Genomic DNA, 10,712 nt, shown 5'->3' on the forward strand with positions numbered 1-10,712 from the left:
ATTCACTTACATTAGCCAAGTGTTTAGGGAAACCGCTAGCGAATGAAAGCATTCCCTAAACGCTCAAAAAACGCTCTAGTGGGTCCCAGCCCTCAAGGTCAGATACAATCATTTGTGATCATTTCAGCTGACAGTCCGATATTTGCATTAACATCGCTCAGGTTCCGCACCAGTTTCTAGCTACTGCTCCTCTGTAAATGCAGATTCCTGTATTACACACAGTGTATATGTAGGTTGCACAATTACACCCTTACACTTGAGGATTGCCAAACACAGTAGGTGTTCTAACTGGACTTCTGGCAATTTAATGATGCCAAACATTTCCTCACTGTACATAGAGGCAATATGGTTAGCTGGCCACTGTGCAAGAGTGACTGTGCTTGTCCTCTATCATGCTCCCGCGGCCGGAAGAGTTCTGCACATTGGCAGTAATTTTTGCTTCCTCTGCAAGCATTGGAAGAGGCGCGCAGCCAGCAGTGGAAGAGGCGGGCAGCATGGGGCAGCCAGCTTTGGAAGAGGCGGGCAGCATGGGGCAGCCAGCTTTGGAAGAGGCGGGCAGCCAGCTTTGGAAGAGGCGGGCAGCATGGGGCATCCAGCTTTGGAAGAGGCGGGCAGCATGGGGCATCCAGCATTGGAAGAGGCGGGCAGCATGGGGCATCCAGCATTGGAAGAGGCGGGCAGCATGGGGCATCCAGCATTGGAAGAGGCGGGCAGCATGGGGCATCCAGCATTGGAAGAGGCGGGCAGCATGGGGCATCCAGCATTGGAAGAGGCGGGCAGCATGGGGCATCCAGCATTGGAAGGAGCGGGCAGCTTGGGGCATCCAGCATTGGAAGAGCTAGACAGCATGGGGCAGCCGGCATTGGAAGAGGCGCGCAGCATGGGGCAGCCGGCATTGGAAGAGGCGCGCAGCATGGGGCAGCCGGCATTGGAAGAGGCGCGCAGCATGGGGCAGCCGGCATTGGAAGAGGCGCGCAGCATGGGGCAGCCGGCATTGGAAGAGGCGCGCAGCATGGGGCAGCCGGCATTGGAAGAGGCGCGCAGCATGGGGCAGCCGGCATTGGAAGAGGCGCGCAGCATGGGGCAGCCGGCATTGGAAGAGGCGCGCAGCATGGGGCAGCCGGCATTGGAAGAGGCGCGCAGCATGGGGCAGCCGGCATTGGAAGAGGCGCGCAGCATGGGGCAGCCGGCATTGGAAGAGGCGCGCAGCATGGGGCAGCCGGCATTGGAAGAGGCGCGCAGCATGGGGCAGCCGGCATTGGAAGAGGCGCGCAGCATGGGGCAGCCGGCATTAGAAGAGGCGCGCAGCATGGGGCAGCCGCCATTGGAAGAGGCGCGCAGCATGGGGCAGCCGCCATTGGAAGAGGCGCGCAGCATGGGGCAGCCGGCATTGGAAGAGGCGCGCAGCATGGGGCAGCCGGCATTGGAAGAGGCGCGCAGCATGGGGCAGCCGGCATTGGAAGAGGCGCGCAGCATGGGGCAGCCGGCATTGGAAGAGGCGCGCAGCATGGGGCAGCCGGCATTGGAAGAGGCGCGCAGCATGGGGCAGCCGGCATTGGAAGAGGCGGGCAGCATGGGGCAGCCGGCATTGGAAGAGGCGGGCAGCATGGGGCAGCCAGCATTGGAAGAGGCGGGCAGCATGGGGCAGCCAGCATTGGAAGAGGCAGGCAGCATGGGGCAGCCAGCATTGGAAAAGGTGGGCAGCATGGGGCAGCCAGCATTGGAAGGGGCGGGCAGCGTAGGGCAGCCAGCATTGGAAAAGGCCGATCAGCATGGGGCATCCAGCATTGGAAGAGGCGGGCAGCATGGGGCATCCAACATTGGAAGAGGCGGGCAGCATGGGGCAGCCAGCATTGGAAGAGGCGGGCAGCATGGGGCAGCCAGCATTGGAAGAGGCGGGCAGCAAATATTGGAAGAGGCGGGCAGCAAGCATTGGAAGAGGTGGGCAGCATGGGGCATCCTGCATTTGAAGAGCTGGGCAGCATGGGGCATCCAGGTTTGGAGGGGGGGGGGGGCACTGGAGGAACAGCAGAGTAAGGAATGATGCAGAGTGACCAGGAGGACATCAGAGCTGGAAGAAGCCCCAGGTAAGTAACTAGACAATTTTTCTTTTCACTTTTGGTTTTCTTTTAAACATTTTTCAATTTAACAAAATACATATACAGTAGAGTGCCAGTTATCAGAAACGCATCTTACCAGTACAAATGACCGGCAGTACTCACAGTGGTGAAGGCTAACTACTTGAAGGCGGTTTGTGGGCTCTGCTGTGCCTAAAGCCTGGGTTCCGAGGCTCCCCCAAGGTTAATATACTTTCAATTACTGTATTTTAACATTTAATACACAGTTCATAGTATGTTTACAAAGTGAGGTATACTTCTGTATTAGCTAGGCCTATTTTTTAATATTGAGTCTCAAGCAACCAGAAAGCACCCTTATCCAGCATCAGCCAATCCCCATCGGTGCTGGATAACTGAGAGTCTACTGTATATACATAGGTCTGCACATGAGTCCTAACAGAGGGACAAATGAGGAAGAAAGAGGGATCAGGTTCTCGAAGAAGGACTGTCCACCTGAAAAAGGAACAGTTGGGAGCCATGGAACAAATCTGACACTTATGGTAGATCACGCTGGCCCCATTCCCAGCTGCTATTGCCACATAATATACATTTCTGATCCCCACTTTACAATACACAAGCTGAATACTCACCACCTGATTGGTCCAGCAACGTCCTCTTGATGAAGAGCGTTTAGCGATTCCTATTCCTGCTTGCGACATCACATGACGAGCATGAACTGGAAGTCAAGCAATCGCGGAACTTTGCCTAGAGTCTTAAAAAAAAATCTGATCCGCCGTGACGGTCGTTATTGGCGTGCAGGACTAAATGTCATTCGCGTGATCATGCGCTTGTACCCACGTCTAAAGATCGCAGAAATTACCACTTGTAGCTCAAAGAAAAAAAAAAATTGCTGGTCGTCGGGAACGGCCTTATGCTACGGAAAATCTATGGTTTTGAGATCCTGATGATGGCTGTTTGCTAGATGGTTTGTAAGTTGTAAGATCCAATAAACTCATTAAAAACATAGGCATATAAAAATTGAAGTGGTTTGGTTAAAAACAAAACAGATTTGGATGAAAGGCCCTGTTCACAGTGGTCAGTTGCTGTTCAGAATAATTCTGTATGTCAATTCACTGCCCATACTATTCTATGGAGCTATTCACACCAATGGATCGCGTTATTCCAACTCACTGCATGCAGGCTTTGTATTGGAATTTCTCATCAGTGAGGGTCACACTGTAGTCACTTCCTGTCTGAGTTAGTACTGAGTGTCAGCCACTTACTTACCTGTTATTTAACTCTTTCAGGCAGAGAAAGAAAAAATAGGAACACAGCAGTTATTTGTGTGCTAGGCACTGTACATACACATGTCTATCTCATGTCACATGTCAGTTCAGTTATCCTTTAATGTCTATGGCCAGTCTCCATTGCAGTTCAGTCATAATGGGTTATGCAGCTGACCACTGAACCTAGCCAAAGACTTCAACATTGTAAAAACGTCTAATGCTCACTTTACCTTTTAAAGTCAAGCTTACTGCCTTTATTAGAAGCAGAGACTGCAATAAGCCAATCCCTCAAAGTGATGTCACTGTCAGTAGCTGGAGGATGAGCCATGATTGGTTCCTGGTTCCCTGAGCCACGAAGGAGAACATCAGCTTCAATCATATGGGCATCACCTGTGGAAAACAACATAAGCTTGACGTGAACTTGTACAACATGAACAATGTACCAAGGCTGCTAAGGCAGAGATCCACTGAGGGGCTTCAATGTATGCACAAGAAATCCTCATTTGCATTTATGTGCACCTGGAACAGTGCGTGGCCAGAGGATATATTATGGACTGAACTACTAGCCTGGAGCTTATGCTCAAATTATAGTAACAAAAAAAGTTCCTGTACCGTGTTAGCCAAACAAATTATATAGGTAAAAAAAACAAACCGGTTTTGTAAAAAATATGTACCGTATATACTCTGAAAAAACAGGAAAAAATGATTGACCCTGATATAAGCCGGCAGTAGGAAATGCTGGCCGTGTGATTTCCCCCCCCCCCCCCCAGTGTGTCCCAGTATAGTTAGTATAGTGCCCAGTATGGGTAGGTAGTGCCCAGTATAGCCAGTATAGTGCCCAGTACAGCTAGTAAAGTGCCCAGTATAGCTAGTATAGTGCCCTAGTATAGTGCTCAGTATAGGTAGGTAGTGCTCAGTATAGCTAGTATAGTGCTCAGTATAGCTAGTACAGTGCCCCAGTATAGCTAGTATAGTGCTCGGTATAGGTAGGTAGTGCCCCAGTATAGCTAGTATAGTGCCCAGTATAGCTAGTATAGTGCCCTAGTATAGTGCTCAGTATAGGTAGGTAGTGCTCAGTATAGCTAGTATAGTGCTCAGTATAGCTAGTACAGTGCCCCAGTATAGCTAGTATAGTGTCCCAGTATAGCTAGTATAGTGCTCGGTATAGCTAGTATAGTGCCCGGTATAGCTGGTATAGTGCCCGGTATAGCTGGTATAGTGCCCGGTATAGCTGGTATAGTGCCCAAGTATAGCTAGTATAGTGCCCCCCTCCCCGCCGCTGCTATTAGCTCTCCCTGCAGCTTTCAATAGTCCCCTCTCCGTCTCCCGGGGCATGTAAATATTTCACACCAGCTCGCTCCACGGCGGCTGCTGCGTGATGACAGGAAGCTGTAGGCAGAGCGGTTTCCATAGTAACGGCGATGCACATCGCCGTTACAGGAAGCCGCTCTGCCTACAGCGTCCTCTGTCATCACGCAGCAGCCGCCGGGAGACGGAGAGGGGACTATTGGAAGCCGCAGGGTAAGCTAATAGCAGCGGCGGCCCCATGGGGGGGTGGACAACGACCAACGTGACTCGCAAGCAAGCCGACCCCCCAACTTTTGGCCCACTTTTGGGGGGGGGGGGGGGTCAAAAATTCGGCTTGCTTGCGAGTATATACGGTAACATGATTGACTTGGCTTCATAATCTTCAGAAACCTGCTGGATTTCAAGTATGGCTGCACTAACTCACTGGCTCCAGCCTGCTGATCACCTGACACCTAATGGATAAACAGTAACCAGCACAACTGTCTACTTCGTGTTTACCATTTATCTGCATCAGTGTTTTACTTCAGCTTACATCTGGAAATATGCCTGAAGAAGGGGACTAGATCCCAGAAAGCTCGCATCATTTAAAGAGAGTCTGAAGCGAGAATAAATCTCGCTTCAGACCTCATAGTTAGCAGGGGCATGTGTGCCCCTGCTAAACCGCCGCTATCGCGCCGCTAAACGGGGGTCCCTCACCTCACAAATCCCCTCGGTGCAGCGGGGGAGCGCTTCCTGGTTGGGGCAGGGCTAACCGCCGCAGCCCTCCCCCACGCGCGTCTGTCAGCGCGTATCTCCGCCTCTCCCCCGCCCCTCTCAGTCTTCCTTCACTAAGAGGAGCGGGGGAGAGGCGGCGATGCGCCGTTGATAGACGCGACTGGAGGCAGGGCTGCAGCAGTTAACCCTGCCTCCATGAGCGACCAAGTGTTGCAGGGGGGGGTTGGGGGTGAAGGGTCCCCCGTTTAGCGGCGCAATAGCGGCGGTTTAGCAGGGGCATGTGTGATTTATTCTCGCTTCAGAGTCTCTTTAAGTCTATTAGTTAGCCATTAAAAGGTTTTTTTTTTTTTTTACAAAACTTTTTTTCTACCTATATGCTCAAATTATGAAAGTCAAAGCGTCTTGTGTACAATTCCAGTGGGGATCCTGAATTTCTCTATAATTCACAGAAATTGAAATAAAGGATAATTGTACCAATCTTTCTTTAAAGTGGACCTGTGATGTGTCTCAGTTAAAATTCAGGCCTTCTCTGTCATTTGTATGTTACATTTATTAAATCCTTCTATACTGCAGTGTCTGATATATGTGGACCCGGTGCTCCATCTGTTTTGTATTTGCATTTCTTTTTTCTAATGCAGTTTTAGAAGAATGTTCACCCATCTATTTGTGCCTTTTGTCTTGACTATTAATATTTTTGTTGTTTATTGGCTGTTTACTTCAATAAACATTGTTTGATAATTAAAAAAAAAAAAGTGGACCTGAACTCTTGTACAGGACAGAAGAGTAACAGAGAAATGCACCCTGTATGCATTTAGAGCGTTTAGCCTGTCTAATTCCCCCTCATGTGTCTAATCAGTTGTAATTTGAGCTCTCCCCTGTGTCTCATGACCACCACAGCAGAGATAGCAGATAAGCTCATTTGAAAGCACAGGCTGTTAATATGTCTGCTTCTATGAAAGCAGGAAGTAGAAACAGTGCAGATTTATATCAGCTGTAACAAAGAAATGTTTTTGTTTAAAAGGTTATTATGCCGTTTTGTATCTTTCAGAGCAGAGAGGACATTCTGAGTTCAGGTCTGGTTTAAAGTGAAGGTGGCTACACACGTATACTGACTGTCGCCAGCAAGGATCGGTACTCCTCCCTGGGTGACTGGAGCAGAGTGCTGTACAGACTCGTCACTAGTCTAGAGGCCAGCAATGCGTTCTGTTATATAAGGGGAAAGGATGGAAGACAGAGCAGCTTACAGTAGGTAGGGTGGTAGAAAACAATGGGCTTGCCTGGTGCTCAGTGGAGACAACCTGGCTCTCTGGATCTTTTGAGGCCACCATACACACACTAGATTCTCATCAGAGACAGCCCAAACCAGCTGCCTTTGCCGAAATTCCTCTTACATGTGTATGAGGCTTACACTTTAAAAGTAGCCCGTGACTATCCATAAACATGTAACGAGACAACATATTCCCCTCAAATAAACATACCTCCATCATACTTACCTCCTGTGTAGTCTGCTCACCCACCTCTTTCTACTCTCCCGCCTCCTGTTTGCCCACTGTGATCAATGGAATTCTCTGTCCTCCATTTTTTAAATGGCAATGACCCCATAACAGCTTCCTAGTCAGCACACTGTTAAACTGTAATATCACCCACTCTAGCCATAGGAAAACATTGACATTACCTTGCTCATCAGTTGTCCTTTCAGTTATAACTGACATCAACTGATATATAACTGACTGCAACAGATATATTTCAATTCTGACAAAATCTTGTCAGAACTAGAAGGGATCATTGTTAAAAGAAAAATAATGAGCTTCTTTGCTGAACTGACGGCGAGGTAAGTATGTAATATTCATTTGCAGGTACATCGTTTATTTTAAATATTTTTACTCGATTCAGGTTCACTTTAAATAAAGCAACTTTCATTTGTCTAAGTAACTAGAGAAAAGATCATTTTGTCTATGAACCTGTATTGGATTGTGGAAAATAACTGCTGTTTCCAACTGCCAAACAAGCAGTATCTCCCTCTGTGCATAGAACTCTCAGTAAGGAACATTCTGTAAACATCACCTGGCAGAACTAAAGAGGTTACCACCAGGGATAAAATGTCAGAATGTAAATAGAGGTGAGGAAAGATTTAAAAATAAGCAATTGTATTCATTATTATGGCATTTTCACTTCTCATCCTCTTAACCACTTGTCGACCGCTTACTACCTATGGGCGTCAGCAAGGTGGCTCCCCCAGGACCGCGTAACACCGATCATCGGCGGCACCTGGGGGACTGATTAGCCGGGGATCGCGCGCATCCGCCGGCATTAAGCTCCGCCCACCCGCGACTTCAACCCGCCGGCCAATTAGCAGCGCCGGTGGGTTGTTAACCATCCGATCTCACCGCGCAAAAGTGTATAATACACTTTGTTATGTATACAAACTGTATTATACTGGCTGCCTCCTCCCCTGGTGGTCCCAGTGATCGAGCGACCACCAGGGGAGGAGGCAGCCTTTGTAGTAAACACCAAAGTACACTGATCCTGCCCCCTGATCGCCCACAGCACCCATCAGAACCCCCCCTGACCACCTCTTCAGACCACTGTTTGCACCCAATCACCCCGTCACTATCTGTCAACGCTATATTTTAGATTAGGTCCTTAACTGCCCCCTGGGGGCTCCTGATCACCCCCCACACCCTCAGATCCTCCCAAGACCCCCCCCCCCCGTGTACTGTATACATCTATTCTCCCCTGTAATCACCCACTGATCACCTGTCAATCACTGTCAATCACCCATCAATCACCACCTGTCACTGCCACCCATCAGATCAGACCCTAACCTGCAAGGGCATCTGATCACCCGCTCACAACCTCAGATCGCCCGCAGACCCGCCCTCAGATCACCTCCCAAGTGCATTGTTTACATCTGTTCTCCCCTCTAATCACCCATCAATCACCCCCTGTCACTGCTACCCATCAGATCAGACACTAATCTTCCTCTTGCAGGCACCCAATTACCCACCCACACCCTTAGATCTTCCTCAGACCTGCCCCCCCCCCCTGATCACCTCGCCAGTGCATTGCTTGCATCTATTGTCCCCTCTAATCACACCTTGATCACCTACCACCCCGTCACCACCTGTCACTGCTACCCAACACATCAGACCCTAATTTGCCCCTTGTGGGCACCCAATCACCCGACCACACCCTCAGTCCCCCCTGATCACCTCCCCAGTGCATTGATTGCATCTATTCTCCCCCTCTAATCACCCACTGGCCACCCATCAAACACCCCCTTCACTGCAACCCATCATACCCATCAGATCAGACCCTCATCTGACCCTTGCGGGCACCCAGTCACCTGCCCACACCCTCAGATCGCCCTCAGACTCCCCCTAATCACCTCTCCAGTGCATTGATTGTATCTATTCTCCCCTCTAATCACCACAAGACACCCATCAATCACCTCCTGTCACCCCCTAGCACTCCTACCCATCAGATCAGGCCCTAATCTGCCCCTGCGGGCTTCTGATCCGGGTTACCCGGCCAAACCCTCACCCGCCCCACCGCAGTGACAGAATTTTTTTTCTGACCACTGCAAAAATCACTGTACAGTAACTGTAGCGCTGTAAAGATCAGTTTTGATTTTTTTATTTAATCAAAACTCAGTGACCACAGCTTTCTACTTCACAAATTCTACCTTTTGCTAGGTATGTGCTCTTTTTCCTGGGTAGTCTCAGAGGAATATCCCCTAGATTTAGCAGTCCACCATGGCAAAAAGGGGTATTCCGCTGAAGAGGCCGCCGAGATTCTGGCCCAGTGGGGTGAGTGCATTTGGGAAGCCTCATCCGACGAATTATCCGGGTCAGAATACGAACCGGTGAACAGCAGTGGCTCTCTGACTGATAGCAATGACGAGGTTGAGGTCCCGGCTAGAGCCAGGCGTACCACACCCCATGTCACTGGACCGCAGGATCAGACTCAAGGGCAGCAGAGTGGTGCTAGCGCTGATCCGAGTTTTCTTGGTGAGGCATGCGCCAGCAGCGTAGCATCTCCTGGACCTAGCACCAGTACTACCGTAGACCCTGGTGAAGTGGCGAGCACCAGCATGGTAGTAGAAACTGGGTCGGTGGCACGCGCATTAAGACCCGAGTCGCAGCCACCAGCAAAACGAGCCCATACTACCCATAGTCTCCCAGAGGTGCTGGCAAATCCCAATTGGCAATCCCCTGGTTCCGCAGCACCCGTACTGCCCCCTTTCACCGCCCAGTCTGGAGTCCAGGTGGAGACAGATAATCTAGGATCGGCCCTAGACTTTTTTCATCTGTTCTGCAACGTGGATCTCTACGACTGAAATGCGGCTGAGACCAACCGTTATGCCACACAATATGCAACCGCCAATCCAAGAAGCTACCATGCCCAGCCTTTTCAGTGGAAACCACTCCAAGTTTCCAAACTTAACATTTTTTGGGACCTTCTCCTTAACATGGGTCTAGTCAAAAATAATGTATTGCAGTCTTATTGGTCTACGCACCCAATACATCACATGCCCATGTTCTCTGCTGCCATGTCCAGGTCACGATTTGAGCGCTTCCTGCACTTCAGTGCCAATACAACCTGTAACCTCAGAGGCCACCCTGCTTATGACCGGTTCCACAAAATTTGCCCCCTCATAGACCACCTGTCATCAAAATTTGCAGATTCTTATACCCCTGAACAGTCATTTTGAGGCATTTACTTTCCAGACTACTCTTCACGGTTTTGAGCCTCTAAAATGCCAGGGCAGTATAGGAACCCCACAAGTGACCACATTTTAGAAAGAAGACACCCCAAGGTTTTACGTTAGGTGTATGATGAGTTTATAGAAGATTTTATTTTTTGTCACAAGTTAGTGGAAAATGACACTTTGTGGAAAAAAAATCAATTTTTGCTTGTGACAAAAAATTCTTCTATGAACTCACCATACTCCTAATGGAATACCTTGGGTGTCTTTCTAAAATTGGGTCACTTGTGGGGTTCCTATACTGCCCATAGGACTTTGGGCCCCTTAGCGCACCTAGGCTGTAAAAAAGTGCCACACATGTGGTACCGCCGTACTCAGTAGAAGTAGTATAATGTGTTTTGGTGTGTATTTTTACACATACCCATGCTGGGTGGGAGAAATATCTCTGTAAATGGACAATTGTGTGTAAAAAATAAAAAATAAAAAAATTCTCGTTTACAGAGATATTTCTCCCACCCAGCATGGGTATGTGTAAAAATACACCCCAAAACACATACTATTTCTCCTGAGTATGGCGATACCACGTGTGACACTTTTTTGCAGCCTAGGTGCGCTAAGGGCCCACCGTCCTATGAGTAC

At 49.3% G+C, this 10,712-nt stretch overlaps 1 protein-coding gene across 1 annotated transcript in view; it reads right to left on the reverse strand.

Moving 5' to 3' along the window:
• The window catches only part of FAM151B (family with sequence similarity 151 member B), a 56,465-nt gene that overhangs the window by 39,063 nt on the left and 6,690 nt on the right, over positions 1-10,712 (reverse strand). The window contains exon 3 of the mRNA XM_068271700.1: positions 3,574-3,733. Coding sequence (XP_068127801.1) covers positions 3,574-3,733 — 160 coding nt within the window. The remainder of the gene's footprint in view (positions 1-3,573; positions 3,734-10,712) is intronic.

Source organism: Hyperolius riggenbachi, chromosome 1 (assembly GCF_040937935.1).
Source record: "Hyperolius riggenbachi isolate aHypRig1 chromosome 1, aHypRig1.pri, whole genome shotgun sequence".
NCBI lineage: Eukaryota > Metazoa > Chordata > Amphibia > Anura > Hyperoliidae > Hyperolius > Hyperolius riggenbachi.